This window comes from Oncorhynchus kisutch, linkage group LG2 (assembly GCF_002021735.2).
Source record: "Oncorhynchus kisutch isolate 150728-3 linkage group LG2, Okis_V2, whole genome shotgun sequence".
NCBI lineage: Eukaryota > Metazoa > Chordata > Actinopteri > Salmoniformes > Salmonidae > Oncorhynchus > Oncorhynchus kisutch.
In genome coordinates, this window is record NC_034175.2 from 34,818,097 (window position 1) to 34,838,939 (window position 20,843).

A 20,843-nucleotide genomic window follows, 5' to 3' on the forward strand; every position below is an offset into this window, starting at 1 on the left:
GCTGGTGCAACAGGTGTAAATTATGATCCCAAAGTCAGACGTAGCTATGCCCGACCTAGCATTTAAGTCCAACTTTTTTATGCCCAACTGGTGCAACCGGCCCTAGGTGTTCAATTCTCATGCTGACAAATTGCTACTTCATTCACTCTCACAGGTCCAGAGGGTGTACTACGACCGTCTAGTGCACGACTCAGACCGGGCCTGGATGGTGGGCTACCTCCAGGAGGTGTCCCAGTCCTTCCTCAAAGAGGACTTCCACCAGCTCTTCCAGCACCTAGACCAGGACCAGGATGGGTGCGTGACGGAGGATGACCTCCGCAGCCTCATGTTCTGCGACTTCCACGACCCCAAGGGCGAGGACCGCAACTACCGCGAAGTGAACAACCTGGACCAGCTGCGGCAGGTCGTTGAGTCGCACCTGGATGAGTACAACAACGTCAGCAAGGCACCCATGAACCTGGTGCTCTTCCGCTTCGCCATCGAGCATGTGTGCCGTATCTCGCGCGTGCTCAAGCAGCCGCGCGGCCATGCCTTGCTGGTGGGGGTGGGCGGGAGTGGGAGACAGTCTGTTACCAGGTTGGCCGCCCACATGGCAGAGGCGGAGCTCTTCCAGGTAGAGAAACTTTTTTTTCATTAACAATTGTATTTTGTATAAAATTACAAACTCTCAATAACAATCACAATATACTTTTTGAACAGGTGGAGATCGCAAAGAGCTACGGCATGACGGAGTGGCGTGACGACCTCAAGCTGATCATGCGCAAGTCCACGCAGGGCGACACGCACGGTGTCTTCCTCTTCACTGACACACAGATCAAGATGGAGTCCTTCCTGGAGGACGTCAGCAACCTGCTCAACACTGGAGAGGTGATGGATGGATGGACAGACAGACTGACACTTTTCTTTATCCCCTATATAGAAATTCAGGGTCACAGACACAACAACAGAGACAAAGACACAGACTAGTCGTATACATTTGTGATTTCTGTAATTTGCCTTTCTTTAACTTTTCTTAAATCATGTTAATATTGCATGAATTAATTAATGGTTTGCATGAACATTCGAGATACACACCCATATCTCAATTTACGAAATACATAAATGCAAACATTTAGGTGGTTTAAAATGTTTTATAATAATCCCCCAAAAAATGGCTACAGTGTCATGAAAAAATCCTCATTCCCTTCCTCACGCCAGGTACCCAACCTGTTTGCGACTGACGAGAAAGCAGAGATCTGCGAGCGCATGCGTGTGCTTGATCGTCAAAGGGAGCGCGACAAGCAGACGGATGGCAGCCCGCTATCGCTCTTCAACATGTTCCTGGAGCGCTGCCGCTCGCAGCTGCACGTGGTGCTGGCCATGAGCCCTATTGGAGACACCTTCCGGAGCCGCCTGAGACGCTTCCCTGCCCTCATCAACTGTTGCACCATCGACTGGTTCCAGGTAATATACACTACATGACCAAAAGTATATTGTTACCTGCTCATCAAACATCTCATTACAAAATCATGGGCATTAATATGGAGTTGGTCCACCATTTGCTGCTATTCTTCTGGGAAGGCTTTCTTCTGAGAAGGCTTTCCAATAGATGTTGGAACATTGCTGCAGGGACTTGCTTCCATTCATCCTCAAGACCATTAGTGAGGTCGGGCACTGATATTGGGCGATTAGGCCTGGCTCTCAGTCAGCGTTCCAATTCATCCCAAAGGTGTTCAATGGGGCTGAGGTCAGGGCTCTGTGCAGCCCAGTCAAGTTCTTCCACACCTTTCTCGACAAATCATTTATGTATGGACCTCGCTTTGTGCACAGGGGCATTGTCATACTGAAACATGAAAGGTCCTTCCCCAAATTGTTGCCACAAATTTGGAAGCACATAATCGTCTAGAATGTAATTGTATGCTGTATCTTTAAGATTTCCTGGATCCTGGAGGAGTTAAACCGGGTGAACCCCCCAGGGTTCGGCTGGGAATGCTGCGTAGAGTCTCATGGACCTGCTTCCCTATTCCCCAGCTGAGTGCTGTCGCCAGGCACGAGGTGGGAAGGATGGTCTCGGGTCCGAGGGTGTAGCCGCAGGGCTATAGTGGCGTGACAGAGCATCCGGCTTGATATTCTTGGATCCCAATCAGTAGGAGAGGGAGAAGTTAAACCGGGTGAAAAGCAGGGCCTACCTAGCTTGCGGTACGAAGATATTCCAGGTTCTTGTGATCCGTCCACACAATGAACAGATGTTCCGTCCCCTCCAAGCAGTGTCTCCACTCCGCCAATGGCATCTTCAACACGAGAAGCTCACTATTCCCCACATCGTAATTCCTCTGTGGCATTGAGGCGATGGGAGAAGAAGGCGCAGGGATGTAACTGTGCAGAGATATACCAGGTTCTTGTGGCCGTGTACACAATGAACGGATGTTCCGTCCCCTCCAAGCAGTGTCTCCACTCCGCCAATGGCATCTTCAACACGAGAAGCTCACAATTCCCCACATCGTAATTCCTCTCCGTGGCATTGAGGCGATGGGAGAAGGTGCAGGGTTGTAACTTGAGGTCCAGGGTGGAACGCTGGGACAGGACAGCCCCCACTCCGACATCTGAAGCATTGGCCTCCACCACAAACTGATGGGACGGGTCAGGATGAATCAATATGGGAGCAGTGGTGAAGCGGTGCTTGAGGTGCCGGAACGCCCCGTCAGCAGCTGGTGACTATGTGAATGGAATCTTGGGAGAGCTGAGTGCAGACAGATTGGAAGCCAGGATGCTTTAACCTCGGATAAAGCGGCAATAAAATTAGGCAATCCCAGGAAACGTTGCAGCTGCACTCTGAACGTAGAAGAACCCTGCCTTGCAGGGGAGGCAGAAGGACAGATACACCCTGCAGCTAGGGAGTCCTCGATGTAGATCTCCATCGCCTTGGTCCCCAGACCTGACAGAGAGTACTGTCGTCCCCGGGGTGGTGTCATAGGGTCGGTGTGGAGGAAGTGGCCCAGGCCTTACTGAAAACATCCCGGAGGTCCTGATACTCCTCGGAATGGCAAAGAGGTCCGGGGCAACTTCTGAGCCCACACGAAGATGACCCGGGGCAGGTTGCGCTGACTTCTGACAATGGCAGAACATGCTGCAGCTCATGATGGCACCAGCAGTCCAGTCTATGATTGGATTGTGTCGCTGGAGCCAAGAATATTCCAGTACCATGAGAACCTGAGGAGATTGGATTGCCTCGCTGTGGTTCCCTGACACTCGTAGGCTGATTGGAGTGGTATTTGGGTGACCCAGGCTATAGAGCGGCCGTCCAGCACTCTCTAACGTCCATGGGAATGGAAAGGGAATGAGTGGGGATGCCCAGCTCAGACGCCAGGGTAATGTCCAAAAAACTGTCATCGGCCCCAGAGTCGATGAGTATCCAGAGAGATTTTGACAGGTTCCCCCACAGCAGGATGGTATGGAAAGGGGTATGAGTAAAGGGGGGAGGAAAGTTTCTCGCCCCTACTGGTGAGCCTGGTCTTTTAGTGGACAGGAGGACACGAAATGACCAGTAGTTCTGCAATACAGACAACTCTTCGTGTGAAGCCGGTGTAGACGTTCGGCTGGGGACAGCCTAGCTCTGCCTAATTGCATCGGTTTGGGAAGAGGTGAATCAGCAGACTTCGGAGACTTTCGGGGGAACTCGGGTAGCCTCGGGTCCTCTCGGCCATGGAAACATCGGGGACTTCTGGGATGCATAGGAGGCGAGGTGGAATCTTTCCTATGTTTCTGTAGATCCGGATGGTCAAGGCAATGAGCGAGTTGAGATCCGTTGGTAGTTCCCGGGCTGCTAGCTCGTCCTTCACTTCCTCCAGTAATCCGTGCAAGAACTTTCACACAGCGATTCTGGGTTCCAGGCACTCTCAGCTGCCAACGTGCGGAAATCCACCACAAAGTCTGCCACACTGCGGGAGTTTGCCAAAGCTGAAGTATCTTCCGGGCAGTCTCTCTCCTAGACAGTGGAGAATCAAAAATCTTCTTCACCTCCGTGTGGGAACAACAGTTGGCCGTATGCTTCAGTCTGAAGGAGTTCGCACATGGCTGTAGTGCATGCGAGAAGAGGACTGGCCACCCCACATAGCCTGGTTCCTCTCTAGGTTTCTTCCTAGGTTTTGGCCTTTCTAGGGAGTTTTTCCTAGCCACCGTGCTTCTACACCTGCATTGCTTGCTGTTTGGGGGTTTAGGCTGGGTTTCTGTACAGCACTTTGAGATATCAGCTGATGTACGAAGGGCTATATAAATAAATTTGATTTGATTTGATGCGAGAGCCCTCCCGGGCATCAGCGTGATCAGGTACGCTATCTTTGAGCGGTCCAAGGGGAAGGAGGAGGGCTGCAGCTCGATGATGAGAGAACACTGCGCGAGAAACACCCGACAGGTTCCCGACTCTCCAGCAAAGTATTCCAGGGGAGGTAAGTCGGATTCTCTGGAAACCCGTATGACCAGGGAGGCTGCGCTGCTAACAGCCAGGTTACTGAGGGGCTGGGAGGTTACCGTCATGGTAGTCTGCCTGACAGACAACCCACAGAATTGCTCCAGAAATGTGTTCAAAGCGTGGTCATGCCGTTCGGCCATGGTCTAGAACCCTTCAATAAGACCATGTAGCAACTCCTCGTGCCTTCCAATGGTGGCTTCTTCGGAGGAGACGTGTTGCGGAGCTGGCCAGAGTCTGCTGGGTCCGTCATGGCCAGTTCGTACTGTCAAGGTTCAGGAGAAGACCCAGACAGTTTCGAAGTAACAAAAGCTTAATACAAAAACAGGGGTAGGCAAACGACAGGTCAAGGGCAGGCAGAGATCAGTACTCCAGAGCAGAGTCTGAAAGGTACAGAACAGCAGGCAGGCTCAGGATCAGGGCAGGCGGAATAGTCAAAACCGGGAAAACTAGAAAACAGGAAATAGAGAAAGACAGAAGCATGGGAAAACTGCTGGTAGGCTTGACAAAACAAAACAAACTGGCAACAGAAAAACAGACCGTTATAAATACACTAGGGATAATGGGGAAGATAGGCAACACCTGGAGGGGAATGTGTGTGACAGCTTGATGGTTTTTGCGACCGCAGTTGAATAAACTTTGAAAGCTCTTGAAATATTCCTGATTGACTGACCTTCATGTCTTAAAGTAATGATGGGCTGTTGTTTCTCTTTGCTTATTTGAGCTGTTCTTGCCATAATATGGACTATCATAATTTTGCTTTTTATTTTGTGAAGTTATTAAAAACTGTAGGAACCAAATACTGTAACTTCGGAAGGAAGACGAGAGTGACATGTCTTAAATGGTTGAAATGTTTCATCTCAACATGAGGTGAAGAAGATAAATTAACCGACCAGGTGGACTCAACCTGCAGCGTAGGTCTCCATTGGTTACGACCCTGAAAATCAACACGAGGTGAAGACGACAAAGTAGCCTCTCTAACAATCATGTTACGGCTGAGTAGCTGTTCTATGTATTGTAACTAAGTGGATTTAAGTGGGACCATCCTGTTACTCTCATCAAACCATCATCGACTACACTGCTCTCGCCACCCAACTGGGGATCATCGACACGGCTGATTAGCTGTATTCAGAAGACCACTCTTCTAGAACAAGTGAAAGTAAAACACCTTCCTGTTAGTTCTGCTTAAGGCTACAGGACAAAGCATTGAAGCCACAGACAAATAAGAAGAACATTGTGACCTCTGGTGAACAATCAGAGGCTAACACCTAATTTGGGAGAAGGCCCAATGGAACCCTTTTCACGGAGGCCTGGATTCAACAGAGATACACGATGAAAGGAAGACATTCAACACATAACATTCATTATTTCTTACCAAACGTTCAGCGGTTAGTGTGCAAGGTTATCTCAAAGAAATGTCCTCTCACTGTCAACTGTGTTTATTTTCAGCAAACTTAACATGTTTAAATATTTGTATGAACATAACACGATCCAACAACTAAGACATAAACTGATCAAGTTCCACAGACATGTGACTAACAGAAATGGAATAATGTGTCCCTGAACAAGGGGGGGGGGGGGGGGTGTGTAACAGTCAGTATTTGGTGTGGTCACCAGCTGCATTAAGTTTTGCAGTGCATCTCCTCCTCATGACCAGGACCAGATTTGCTAGTTCTTGCTGTGAGATGTTACCCCACCCTTCCACCAAGGCACCTGCAAGTTCCCGGACATTTCTGGGGGGAATGGTCCTAGCCCTCACTCTCCGATCCAACAGGTCCCAGACATGCTCACTGGGATTGAGATCCGGGCTCTTTGCTGGCCATTGCAGAAACACTGACGCACAGAACGAGCAGTATGTCTGGTGGCATTGTCATGCTGGAGGGTCATGTCAGGATGAGCCTGCTGGAAGGGTACAACGTGAGGGAGGAGGATGTCTTCCCTGTAACGTGTTGAGATTGACTGCAATGACAACAAGCTCAGTCCAATGATGCTGTGACACACCGCCCCAGACCATGACGGACCCCCACCTCCAAATCGATCCCGTTCCAGAGTACAGGCCTCGGTTTAATGATCATTCCTTCGACGATAAACGTGAATCCGACTATGACCCCTGGTGAGTCAAATCCCTGACTCGTCAGTGAAGAACACTTTTTGCCGGTCCTGTTTGGCCTAGCAACGGTGGTTTTGTGCCCATAGGCAATGTTGTTGCAGGTGATGTCTGGTGAGGACCTGCATTACAACAGGCCTACAAGCCCTCAGTCCAGCCTCTCTCCGCCTATTGTGGACAGTCTGAGCACTGATGGAGGGATTGTGCGTTCCTGGTGTAACTTGGGCAGTTGTTGTTGCTATCCTGTACCTGTTCCGCAGGTGTGATGTTTGGATGTACAGATCCTGTGCCGGTGTTCACACGTGGTCTGCCACTTGGAGGACGATCAGATGTCCGTCCTGTCTCCCTGTAGCGCTGTCTTAGGCATCTCACAGTACGGACATTGCAGTTTATTTCCCTGGCCACATCTGCAGTTATCATGCCTCCTTGCTGCATGCCTAAGGCACGTTCACACAGATGAGCAGGGACCCTGGGCATGTTTCTTTTGGTGTTTTTCAGTCAGTAGAAAGGCCTGTTTTGTGTCCTATGGTTTCATAAATTTGATCTTAATTGCCAACACCTCGTTCCGCTAGCGGAACCCCTCGCCAACTGCCAATGAAATTGCAGGGCGCCAAATTCAATTAACAGAAATCTCATAATTCAAATTTCTCCAAAACATCCCGTGAATTTGCACAGAGCCACACATATATATATATATATATATATATAGAAATACTCATAATAAGCCTTGATAAAAGATACAAGTGTTATTCACAGATTTAAAGATATACTTCTCCTTAATGCAACCGCTGTGTCAGATAAATAAAAAAAACATGCAATAATCTGAGTACGGCGCTCAGAGACCAACTCATCACCAAAATATATCCGCCATGTTGTTGGAGTCAACGTAAATCAGAAAAAGCATTATAAATATTTGCTTACCTTTTGATGATCTTCATCAGAATGCACTCCCAGGAATCCCAGTTCCACAATAAATGTTTGATTTGTTCCATAATTTATGTCCAAATAACTCCTTTTGGTTCGCACGTTCAGTACACAATCTAAACTCACGACGCGCGGGCAGGTCCAGGCAAAAGTTCAGACGAAAAGTCATAATACAGTCCGTAGAAACAAATTCAAACGACGTATAGAATCAGTCTTTAGGATGTTTTTAATTGTTTATGGTTCATTGAACAAGCATGGGAAACAGTGTTTAAAGCCTTTACAATGAAGATCTGTGAAGTTATTTGGATTTTTACTATCTTTGAAAGACAGGGTCCTGAAAAAGGGTTGTTTCTTTTTTTGCTGGGTTTATATGATTAATGTGAAGACAGTCCTAGAATATATCCACGATAAATGTCTCTATTTTCCCCATCCCTTTCTCCGTCTCTGTGTAATAAGCCGTCATAGCTTGTCAGTCCCCTGGAGATTTTTTTTTGTTTTTTAAGTGTAATTCTTGAAAGCACCGTGATACCGCAGACAGGTAGAAACTGCTTCTCCAATAGAACTGGTTGGTTCCAAGATGGCATAGCAGTTCAGACGTATTTTGTCCTCATCTTGTTGTGTCCCGTATATATATACAACTTTTTTCGCATACCTTTTTATATATATATTTATTTTTTTCTCCATAAACTCATCTTCAAAACACTCTCCTGCAACCCGCCTCACCAATTTATATTTATAAAAAAAGAAAGTATTATTTACCTCAAATCTGTAATCCTCCATAGAAGCTAGCCAGAAGCTAGCCAGAAGCTAATCCAGAAGCTAGCCTGAAGCTAGTTAGCTTCTTTACTGGCTAATCGTTAGTATTCAGCTAACCACGGTTTGTGGTCATCAGATATCCTTTAGCTCGAAAATCTATCGCCAGTTTTGTATGGCGCGGCTCGGACCGGAACATCCCGGACCTATTTTTTTTTTGTCCCTGGATTTCAACCGCTAACTCTGGACATTCATACCTGGATCTCGCAGCTAGCTAGCTGCTATCCGTGTGACTATCGGCTTTCGTCGATTTCGGAGCAAACATCCATTATTCCGGAGCTAGCCAGCTGAAGAGTTCCATCAATCACTCCTGGTCTACAATCACCTATCCGGACCCGTTTTACTACCAAAGTGGAGCCCCACCGGGCCTTCACAACTGGACTACCGACGTTATCTACCCGAGGGAGTTATCCGGCTGGCTCCTCCATCGTGACGTTACCTGAACGCCCGTCTGCGGTCCGCTAACCGTTAGCTGTCTTATCGGCTAATATCTGAATAGACCTATCGGACTATTTATTTTTTATTTTTCCTTTTTTTCTTGGACCTCTATAACTATATCAGTTTTTTTTTGTTTTTTTTGTGTGAATTGGATTCATCCCCTCTACCACACGGAACCCCACTGATCCTACCGACGGAAACGCACAAGGTGGCTAATAACAGACCTTCATCCTATGCTAGCTTGCTACCGATGGCCCGGCTAGCTGTCTAAATCGCCGTGACCCCAACCAACCTCCCTACTCACTGGACCCTTTTGAACACTCGACTAAGCATGCCTCTCCTTAATGTCAATATGCCTTGTCCATTGCTGTTCTGGTTAGTGTTTATTGGCTTATTTCACTGTCGAGCCTCTAGTCCTGCTCACTATACCTTATCCAACCTATTAGTTCCACCACCCACACATGCAATGACATCTCCTGGTTTCAATGATGTTTCTAGAGACAATATCTCTCTCATCATCACTCAATACCTAGGTTTACCTCCACTGTATTCACATCCTACCATACCTTTGTCTGTACATTATACCTTGAAGCTATTTTATCGCCCCCAGAAACCTCCTTTTACTCTCTGTTCCAGACGTTCTAGACAACCAATTCTTATTGCTTTTAGCCGTACCCTTTTCCTACTCCTCCTCTGTTCCTCTGGCGATGTAGAGGTGAATCCAGGCCCTGCAGTGCCTAGCTCCACTCCTATTCCCCAGGCGCTCTCTTTTGATGTCTTCTGTAACCGTAATAGCCTTGGTTTCATGCTAACATTAGAAGCCTCCTCCCTAAGTTTGTTCTATTCACTGCTTTAGCACACTCTGCCAACCCGGATGTTCTAGCTGTGTCTGAATCCTGGCTTAGGAAGACCACCAAAAATTCAGACATTTTCATCCCAAACTACAACATTTTCAGACAAGATAGAACTGCCAAAGGGGGCGGTGTTGCAATCTACTGCAAAGATAGCCTGCAGAGTTCTGTCCTACTATCCAGGTCTGTACCCAAACAATTTGAACTTCTACTTTTAAAAATCCACCTCTCTAAAAACAAGTCTCTCACTGTTGCCGCCTGCTATGCACCACCCTCTGCCCCCAGCTGTGCTCTGGACACCATATGTGAACTGATTGCCCCCCATCTATCTTCAGAGCTCGTGCTGCTAGGCAACCTAAACTGGAACATGCTTAACACCCCAGCCATCCTACAATCTAATCTTGATGCCCTCAATCTCACACAAATTATCAATGAACCTACCAGGTACCTCCCCAAAGCCTTAAACATGGGCGCCCTCATAGATATCATGCTCACCAACTTGCCCTCTAAATACACCTCTGCTGTCTTCAACCAAGATCTCAGCGATCACTGCCTCATTGCCTGCATCCGTAATAGGTCAGCGGTCAAACGACCTCCACTCATCACTGTCAAATGTTCCCTGAAACACTTCAGCGAGCAGGGCTTTCTAATCGACCTGGCCGGGGTATCCTGGAAGGATATTGATCTCATCCCGTCAGTAGAGGATACCTGTTTTTTTTTTTAAATGCCATTTTAAATAAGCATGCCCATTCAAGAAATTTTGAACCGGGAACAGATATAGCCCTTGGTTCTCCCCAGACCTGACTGCCCTCAACCAACACAAAAACATCCTCTGGCGTTCTGCATTAGCATCAAACAGCCCCTGTGATATGCAGCTGTTCAGGGAAGCTAGAAACCATTATACACAGGCAGTTAGAAAAGCCAAGGCTAGCATTTTCAAGCAGAAATTTGCTTCCTGCAACACTAACTCAAAGTTCTGGGACACTGTAAAGTCCATGGAGAATAAGAACACCTCCTCCCAGCTGCCCACTGCACTGAAGATAGGAAACACTGTCACCACTGATAAATCCACCATAATTGAGAATTTCAATAAGCATTTTTCTACGGCTGGCCATGCTTTCCACCTGGCTACTCCTACCCTGGTCAACAGCACTGCACCCCCCACAGCAACTCGCCCAAGCCTTCCCCATTTCTCCTTCTCCCAAATCCAGTCAGCTGATGTTCTGAAAGAGCTGCAAAATCTGGACCCCTACAAATCAGCCGGGCTAGACAATCTGGACCCTTTCTTTCCAAAATGATCTGCCGAAATTGTTGCCACCCCTATTACTAGCCAGATTACCGACCATTTCGAATCTCACCATACCTTCTCTGCTATGAAATCTGGTTTCAGAGCTGGTCATGTGTGCACCTCAGCCACGCTCAAGGTCCTAAACGATATCTTAACCGCCATCGATAAGAAACATTACTGTGTAGCCGTATTCATTGGTCATGCCAAGGCTTTCGACTCTGTCAATCACCACATCCTCATCGGCAGACTCGACAGCCTTGGTTTCTCAAATGATTGCCTCGCCTGGTTCACCAACTACTTCTCTGATAGAGTTCAGTGTGTCAAATCGGAGGGTCTGCTGTCCGGACCTCTGGCAGTCTCTATGGGGGTGCTACAGGGTTCAATTCTTGGACCGACTCTCTCCTCTGTATACATCAATGATGTCGCTCTTGCTGCTGGAGAGTCTCTGATCCACCTCTACGCAGACGACGCCATTCTGTATACTTCTGGCCCTTCTCTGTCCAACATCACTACTCTGGACGGCTCTGACTTAGAATATGCTGACAACTACAAATACCTAGGTGTCTGGTTAGACTGTAAACTCTCCTTCCAGACCCACATCAAACATCTCCAATCCAAAGTTAAATCTAGAATTGGCTTCCTATTTCGCAACAAAGCATCCTTCACTCATGCTGCCAAACATACCCTTGTAAAACTGACCATCCTACCAATCCTCGACTTCGGCGATGTCATTTACAAAATAGCCTCCAATACTCTACTCAACAAATTGGATGCAGTCTATCACAGTGCAATCCGTTTTGTCACCAAAGCCCCATATTACCCACCATATTACCCACGCTCTCATTGGCTGGCCCTCGCTTCCTACTCGTCGCCAAACCCACTGGCTCCATGTCATCTACAAGTCCCTCCTTATCTCAGCTCGCTGGTCACCATAGCATCACCCACCTGTAGCACGCGCTCCAGCAGGTATATCTCTCTGGTCAGCCCCAAAACCAATTTATTCTTTGGCTGCCTCTCCTTCCAGTTCTCTGCTGCCAATGACTGGAATGAACTACAAAAATCTATGAAACTGGAAACACTTATCTCCCTCACTAGCTATAAGCACCAACTGTCAGAGCAGCTCACAGATTACTGCACATAGCCCACCTATAATTTAGCCCAAACAACTACCTCTTTCCTTACTGTATTTATTATTATTTATTTATTTTTGCTCCTTTGCACCCCATTATTTTTATTTCTACTTTGCACATTCTTCCACTGCAAATCTACCATTCCAGTGTTTTACTTGCTATTGTCACGTTTCTTCAAAATCGAACCCAGAAGCAGACCAGGACAAGGAGAGTAGGAAGAAGGTGAGTATTTATTTACAAGTGAATGTGAGTGGGTAGATATATCCAGGTGGCGTAGCGGGCAGCGGTGGTGAGTTGATGGGAGTAAATAGGTGGATCCAATGGGGAAGCGGAATCCTCCGACGACCAGGCCGGGAATGGGGTAAATTATCCGGGTGAGTAACTGAAGACAGAACAAACGGAGGTAAGTTTAAGGCAAGCAAGACGTACAAAACAACAAAACAAATTCTATCCAACTTGAGGCTGATACTATGGCACAACATACTGTTCATGGCTAACGATCCGGCAGGGAATGGTTGTCAGGTCCGGGCTTATGAAGAGGAGAGATGATGATCAGGACCAGGTGTGCTGATGGGATACAGGTGCGGGTAATCAGAACTCCCAACTGGCTACATTGCCCGGCAACCAGACAGGGTGCGTTCCAGGACGCCGGAAAAAACACTCCAGGACAGAACACTGGCAAAAAACAGACTCATGAAACGGGATTCGTGACAGTACCCCCCCTCCGACGAACGCCACCGGGCGGACTACCCGGAGCGCCAGGGTGGAGGCGGTAAAAGTCACGAAGCAGGTCATCGTCAAGGATCTGACGCAGAGGAATCCAACTCCTCTCCTCAGGACCATATCCTTCCCAATCCACTAAATACTGGAACCCTCGACCCCGCCGTCTGGAGTCCATGATGCGGCGCACCGTGTAGACAGGACCACCTCCGATCATCCGAGGAGGAGGAGGACGAGGAGGGGGCAACAGAGGACTGAGGAGAACCGGCTTGAGGCAGGAGACATGAAAGGTGGGATGTACTCTTAGTGTAGCAGGCAACTTGAGTCGGACCACAACAGGATTAATGATCTTCTCCACTACAAACGGACCAATGAACTTCGGTGACAGTTTCCTCGACTCAGTCCGTAGAGGAAGATCCCCTGTAGCCAACCAAACCTTATCTCCAACGGTATAAGCGGGGGCAGGAATACGGCGACGATTCGCCTGGATCTGATACCGGTCAGAAACCTTAAGGAGGGCCTTCCTGGCCCGATGCCAGGTGCGGTGGCAACGACGAATGTGGGTCTGGACAGAAGGAACCGAGAGATCCCGCTCCTGAGAAGGAAACAAGGGAGGTTGGTAACCGTACAGGCACTGGAAGGGAGACATCCCAGTGGCAGATGAAGTGAGAGTATTATGAGCATACTCGACCCAGGGTAATTGAGAGGACCAAGAGGTGGGATCAGAGCAAACAAGACAGCGCAGCGTGGACTCCATCTTCTGGTTGGCTCTCTCCGCCTGACCATTAGATTGGGGGTGAAATCCAGATGTGAGACTGACTGTAGCTCCAATGGCCAAACAGAAGGACTTCCAGACAGCAGAGGTAAACTGAGGACCATGGTCAGAAACAATGTCACAGGGCAACCCGTGGACCCTGAACACCTCCCTAACCAGGATCTCGGACGTCTCAGTGGCAGAAGGCAGCTTGGAGAGGGGAACAAAGTGGGCAAACTTGCTGAATCTATCCACAATGGTCAGAATAACCGTGTTACCAACAGAAGAGGGCAACCCCGTAACAAAATCCAGGGCCAGATGCGACCACGGTCGCCGGGGAATAGGTAGGGGGTGAAGAAGCCCAGAGCTGGCCCGATTGGTACTCTTATTCTGCGCACAAACAGGACAAGCGGCAACAAACCTCCGGGTATCTTCTCCCATGGCAGGCCACCAAAATCGTCTGCGCAGTAACGCCATAGTCCGAGCAACACCAGGGTGACAAGCTATCTTGCTGGCGTGGGACCACTGAAGGACAGCAGAACGAACCGACTCAGGCACGAACAACCGACCGGGTGGACCGTTATCGGGCCCGGGCTGTGTCCGAAGAGCCGCCATCACCTCCTCCTCAATCCTCCATGTAACGGCTCCCATGACAACGTTCTGGGGAAGAATCGTCTCAGTCTTGGCCCCACTCTCCTCCGTCTTGGAGAACATCCGGGACAGGGCGTCCGCCTTCCCTTTCTTCGACCCAGGTCGGAACGTCAGGGAAAAATTGAAGCGTCCAAAAAACAAAGCCCCCACCGGGCCTGACGGGAGTTGAGACGTTTAGCCGATTGCACGTAAGCCAGATTCTTGTGGTCAGTCCAGACCACAAACGGTTGCTCCGCTCCCTCCAACCAGTGACGCCACTCCTCCAAGGCGAGCTTCACAGCGAGAAGTTCCCGGTTACCCACATCGTAGTTTCTTTCAGCTGGAGAAAGACGACAAGAGTAGAAGGTGCAGGGATGGAGTTTACCGTCAGTGGAGCTACGCTGGGACAGGATGGCGCCCACCCCCACATCAGACGCATCCACCTCCACAACGAACTGACGGGAAGTGTCAGGTTGAGAGAGAATCGGGGCGTTGGTGAATCGGCTCTTCAAATCTAGAAATGCTCGGTCTGCCTCAGGAGACCAACAGAACTTTCTGGTGCAAGACGTCAGTACAGTTAAAGGGGCGGCCACCCAGCTGTAATCACGGATAAACCTCAGATAAAAATGTGCAAACCCCAGGAATCTCTGGAGCTGCAATCTCGTACCTGGCTGGACACAATCCCGAACCGCCCGAACCTTCTCTTGGTCCATCTTGATCTCTCCCCTGGAGATGATGTACCCGAGGAAGGACGTCGTGTGGGCGTGAAAATCGCACTTCTCAGCCTTCACGAACAGACGGTTCTCCAATAACCGCTGCAGGACCTGCTTGACATGCTGAACGTGGCTAGAAAGCTCCTTCGAGAAGATGAGGATATCATCCAGGAAGTCGAACACAAAAATACCAATCATATCTCTCAGAACGTCATTCACCATACTTTGGAACACAGCAGGAGCGTTGGTCAGTCCAAACGGCATCACCTGGTACTCGAAATGTCCCATCGGAGTATTGAACCCAGTCAACCACTCATCCCCCTCCTTGATCCGAACCAAATGATAAGCATTACGTAAATCAAGCTTCGTAAAAACCGTAGCACCCTGTAAAGAATCGAAAGCCGAGCTCATCAAGGGCAGGGGATACTTGTTCTTGACCGTAATATCATTCAAACCCCGATAATCAATACACGAAGAGAGCCATCCTTCTTGCTCACAAAAAAAAATCCTGCTCCCAGAGGTGATGACAAGGGCCGAATGAGACTTGCAGCTAGAGACTCCTTGATGTAGGTCTCCAAGGCCTCACGTTCAGGTCGAGAGATACTGTATAACCGTCCCTTGGGAAAGGCGGCTCCAGGAAACAGATTAATCGCACAGTCATAAGGTCGGTGGGGAGGAAGGGACTGAGCCTTCTGTTTACTGAATACTTCACCCAACTCGTGATATGTTTCTGGAACCAGGGACAAATCAGGAGGAGCAGAGGCACTGACCTGACTGGAAACGGCAGGAGAACAGGCAGTCCTAAGACAGTTAGCATGACAATCAATGCTCCAACTAGTTATCTTACCTGTCACCCAATCAAACGAGGGATTGTGTTCCTTCAGCCAGGGGTAACCAAGAACCAGAGGAACATGGGGCGAGGACAGAATGAAGAAAGAGAGAATCTCTGAATGATTCCCGACAACAACATCTTAACCGGTTCAGTCCTCATAGTGATCCGTGCCAGACTACTGCCGTTCAGAGTGGTTGCTTCAATGGCTTCCGGCAATTGCTCCTTGGAAAGCCCCAGCTGTTCCACCAAGTCGGCATCAATAAAGCTGCCATCGGCACCTGAATCGATAAAAGTTCATCTCTAAGCTCTGATCCTTATTCATAAGGGTCGCAGGAAAACGGGGTCTGACAGGATTCTTGAGAGGTTGAAACTGGCTCGCTAAAATTCCTCCCAAAACTAGCGAGCCGGGCAGTTTAACGAGCGCTGTGGACAAGCGGAGATGTAATGTCCTGAGCTACCACAGTAGAGACAGCTGTTGGTATCACGTCTACGTTGGCGCTCCTCCTTAGTTAGCATGTGTCTCCCCACTTGCATTGGTTCAGGATCTGGTGGCAAGACCCCTCCACTAATCCCGTGTGGGGAATAACGATCAATACGTTCTGGTTCACTTCCTGAACCGAATGGTAACCGAGTTGCTGATTGATTGGATGGGCCCCACTGCTTCTGCCTCCTTCTCTCTCGGACTCTATTATCTACCCGAATAGATAAAGTGACCAAACTGTCTAGGTCACTAGGCTCTGGATAAGATATCAGCTCGTCCTTGAGTTGCTCCGACAACCCCTGGTAAAAAGCCGCTTGTAGTGACTCCTCATTCCAACCACTCTCCACAGACAATGTCCTGAACTCGATCATAAAGTCTGCCACACTGCGAGCTCCTTGGCGAAGAGTGAACAAACGTTTAGCTGCGTCCTTACCTCGGACTGGATGGTCAAAAAGCCTTCTCATCTCTCCCGTAAATTCCTGGTATGAAGCCATGCAGGTTTCCTGTCATTCCCAAACGGCTGAAGCCCATTCCAGAGCCTTGTCAGTGGCGTAAGAATGGGGCTGCAGATCAAACACTAACCCACACTGCATAAGAAACGAACTGCATCTTCCCAAATCCGCTTCATATTTATCAGGCGTTGGTACCTTGGGTTCACGGAAGGAAACCGCATCAGACACGGCAGGTGAGATGGGTGAAACAGGTGGTGAATGAATCGCCAGCAAACTGAGCTGATCCTGGATTTGTGTCAAGCTAGCAGATAAATTCTGGATTGCACCCGCTATCTCCTGTAGCGCCGTCTTGTGTTGTCCCAGTGTCTTCCCCTGCTGGGTAATGGCATGGCAAACGGAATCCAGGTCCGCTGGGTTCATCCTTGGCCGGATCGTTCTGTCACGTTTCTTCAAAATCGAACCCAGAAGCAGACCAGGACAAGGAGAGTAGGAAGAAGGTGAGTATTTATTTACAAGTGAATGTGAGTGGGTAGATATATCCAGGTGGCGTAGCGGGCAGCGGTGGTGAGTTGATGGGAGTAAATAGGTGGATCCAATGGGGAAGCGGAATCCTCCGACGACCAGGCGGGAATGGGGTAAATTATCCGGGTGAGTAACTGAAGACAGAACAAACGGAGGTAAGTTTAAGGCAAGCAAGACGTACAAAACAACAAAACAAATTCTATCCAACTTGAGGCTGATACTATGGCACAACATACTGTTCATGGCTAACGATCCGGCAGGGAATGGTTGTCAGGTCCGGGCTTATGAAGAGGAGAGATGATGATCAGGACCAGGTGTGCTGATGGGATACAGGTGCGGGTAATCAGAACTCCCAACTGGCTACATTGCCCGGCAACCAGACAGGGTGCGTTCCAGGACGCCGGAAAAAAACACTCCAGGACAGAACACTGGCAAAAAACAGACTCATGAAACGGGATTCGTGACAGCTATATTGTATTTACTTTGCCACCATGGCCTTTTTTTGCCTTTACCTCCCTTATCTCACCTCATTTGCTCACATTGTATATAGACTTAATACTGTATTATTGACTGTATGTTTGTTTTACTCCATGTGTAACTCGTAACTGTATGTGTCGAACTGCTTTGCTTTATCTTGGCCAGGTCGCAATTGTAAATGAGAACTTGTTCTCAACTTGCCTACCTGGTTAAATAAAGGTGAAATAAAAATGTTAAAAAGTGTGTATGTGTATACTCTGTTATTATTTAGTTACTTACTAAATAAATACTTAAAAAATAAATAATTAAATACATTTGCGTGGTACTGAATGATTAGCAAAGGTTGGGGTTCTTGCAGATCCAAGAGGGTTACGACTGTTCAGATTGAGACTGATATGAGGTAATGATTAATAAGTGACTGTTATCGATATATAACTTATCTTACAGAGTTTAATTTGGGAGATGGTAACTCGTTAAACATTTTCTTTCGTGGTGCCCAAATTACTAATGAGTTAATTGTTACATGATTATTTTAATTGGGTAACAATTAAACATAGTTATTTTGATTTGTTTAACACTTTTTTGCTTACTACATGATTCCATATGTGTTATTTCATAGTTTTGTTGTCTTCTCTATTATTTTACAATGTAAAAAAATAAAGAATAACCCTGGATTGAGTAGGTGTGTCCAAACTCTTGACTGGTACTGTATATAATTATGGAACTCAGTCAGGCTTTTCATTTACTCTGATCTAGGATCAGCTTCCCCTCCCCAATCCTAACCTTGCAAAACTAATGCAAGATCAGCTTCTCTAGGGGCAACTTCACCCTATACCCTCTCCTCTCTCCTCCCAGAGCTGGCCGGAGGACGCGCTGCAGGCGGTGGCCTCACGGTTCCTGGAGGACATCGAGATGACAGACGAGTCACGGATGGGCTGCATTAACATGTGCAAGAGCTTCCACACATCCACCATCGAGCTGTCGGCCTGTTTCCTGTCCGAGCTGCAGCGCCATAACTATGTCACGCCCACCTCCTACCTGGAGCTCATCTCCACCTTCAAGGCCCTGTTGGAGAAGAAGAGAGCGTAAGAAACATTCAAAACAATAAGGCTGTTTCTCAATCCACAAGGACGCTTCCCTTTGAGGCAGGTAGCCAACAGGCACCTGCCTTTGGATTGAGAAACAGTCGACATCTTTTCCCCCAAATATGTGGCTTTTACATTCATTTATAGCCTGGTCCCTGATCTATTTGGGTTGTGTAGCCAACACCTATGGTTGTTGGCAAGAGAGCACTAAACAGATCTGTGTCAGTGTTAGTAATTTTTAATATAGATGCAAGAGATTTTGATATCATGCCAGTGGTTATGAATATATTACTACCCATTAAACTGACATTATTAAGCTGAAACACCCAACACTCTCTGCATCCACAGAGAAGTAATGAAGCTGAAGCGCCGCTATGAAGTGGGCTTGGAGAAGCTGGAGTCTGCAGCCGCCCAGGTAGCCACCATGCAGGTGGAACTGGAGGCCCTGCAGCCGCAGCTGCGTGTGGCCAGCAAGGAGGTGGATGAGATGATGGTGGTGATTGAGCACGAGTCGGTGGAGGTTGCCAAGACGGAGAAGGTGGTGAAGGTGGATGAGGCGGTGGCCAACGAACAGGCCATGGCGGCCAAGGCCATCAAGGACGAGTGCGACGCCGACCTGGCCATCGCCATGCCCATCCTGGAGTCAGCCCTGTCCGCTCTGGACACACTAACCAACCAGGTTTGAAAACGATTGGGAGATTGGACTATAAAGTCAATGTAAAGCAATCTCCAATGGACTTGTCTTCTGCTTTATCCCAACCCCTCTCAGAATTCAGCCTTTGCCCACCCCCCTTCCAAAATAATGCAGGATATTTTTCCAATTGCCATTTAACTATATCCAGTATATTTCTTCTTCTTTGTATATATGTTAGGCCCAATCAATGATAGCCTGCCTCCAGATAAGTGTGTGGTTCAGCCAATTTATCTCTGTTGTATTCATTCTTTGTCAAGCCAGTCAGAAGAGTTTGCTAAAGCATATAGAGATCTGGGATGCAGCTAAGTCAATGTATAACTTTATATAAAGATGATGCTGAATGGACCAAATCCTAACTTGAGAATCATGTGCATAACCTAAATCTCTCATAAACGTTAAAAGCACCCACAAATGTGCACATGCACAAACAAAGTTCAGCCCTAGGTGACTGTGATTGTTTGCCCCTTTGTCTAGGACATCACAGTGGTCAAGTCCATGAAGAGCCCTCCACCGGCGGTCAAGCTGGTGATGGAGGCCATCTGCATCTTGAAGGGCCTGAAGCCGGACCGCATCCCTGACCCCTCGGGCTCCGGCAAGAAGGTGGAGGACTTCTGGGGCCCGGCCAAGAAGCTCCTTGGAGACATGAAGTTTCTTCAGAGCCTTCACGAGTATGACAAGGAAAACATCCCACCCCACCTCATCGCCATTATCCGCAAACAGTACATCACCAACCCAGACTTTGTCCCAGAGAAGATCCGTACCGCCTCCACGGCCGCCGAGGGGCTGTGCAAGTGGGTGCGCGCCATGGAATCCTACGACAAGTGAGTAACGTGTAGAGCTGTGTAAGAAGAATTGTGATCACATTGAATAGTACAGTACAATATAGTCTATTCTTGAATCTCACAAGGATACTAAGTTGTTTTATTGAAGTAAATTGAAATAAGCCTTGGTGGTTATTATTAGAAAATGTTAAGTTACATTTCCTGAATGGAACCCCAACCTATATATTCTCTTCTCCTCTTGCTCAGAGTGGCCAAAGTGGTGGCCCCTAAGAAGGAGAAGCTATCTCAGGCCGAGGGGGAGCTGAAGGTGGCCATGGAGAGCCTGCGTAAAAAACAGGCTGCCCTCAAAGAGGTCCAGGACAAACTGGCAAAGCTGCAGCAGACACTGGAGGCCAACAAGAACAAGAAGGCTGAACTAGAGAATCAGGTCAGTGGGGTTAGGCGCAAATTACAGAGGTGAACCATCATCTCCTTCAATACACCAGCCAGCTCTGGTTAGCAGCTATCCACTTTCTTTCAAATATGTACATAATGGTTTAAGACCAAAATACAAATGTATTTGTTGTAGTATTACATCCATTAATCTAATGGAATATATAGTTGAAGTCGGAGGTTTACATACACTTAGGTTGGAGTCATTAAAACTCGTTTTTTCAACCACTCCACAAATTTCTTGTAAACAAACTATAGTTTTGGCAAGTCGGTT

General features: G+C 48.0%; 1 protein-coding gene across 3 annotated transcripts in view; it reads left to right on the forward strand.

Annotated features, from left to right (window-relative positions):
- dnah7 (dynein, axonemal, heavy chain 7) overlaps nt 1–20,843 on the forward strand; it is a 221,003-nt gene that overhangs the window by 114,563 nt on the left and 85,597 nt on the right. For all 3 annotated transcript variants that reach the window (XM_031793644.1, XM_031793645.1, XM_031793655.1), the window contains exons 41-47: nt 155–613; nt 700–867; nt 1,198–1,443; nt 18,432–18,661; nt 19,010–19,340; nt 19,830–20,176; nt 20,384–20,564. In XM_031793644.1, coding sequence (XP_031649504.1) covers nt 155–613; nt 700–867; nt 1,198–1,443; nt 18,432–18,661; nt 19,010–19,340; nt 19,830–20,176; nt 20,384–20,564 — 1,962 coding nt within the window. The remainder of the gene's footprint in view (nt 1–154; nt 614–699; nt 868–1,197; nt 1,444–18,431; nt 18,662–19,009; nt 19,341–19,829; nt 20,177–20,383; nt 20,565–20,843) is intronic.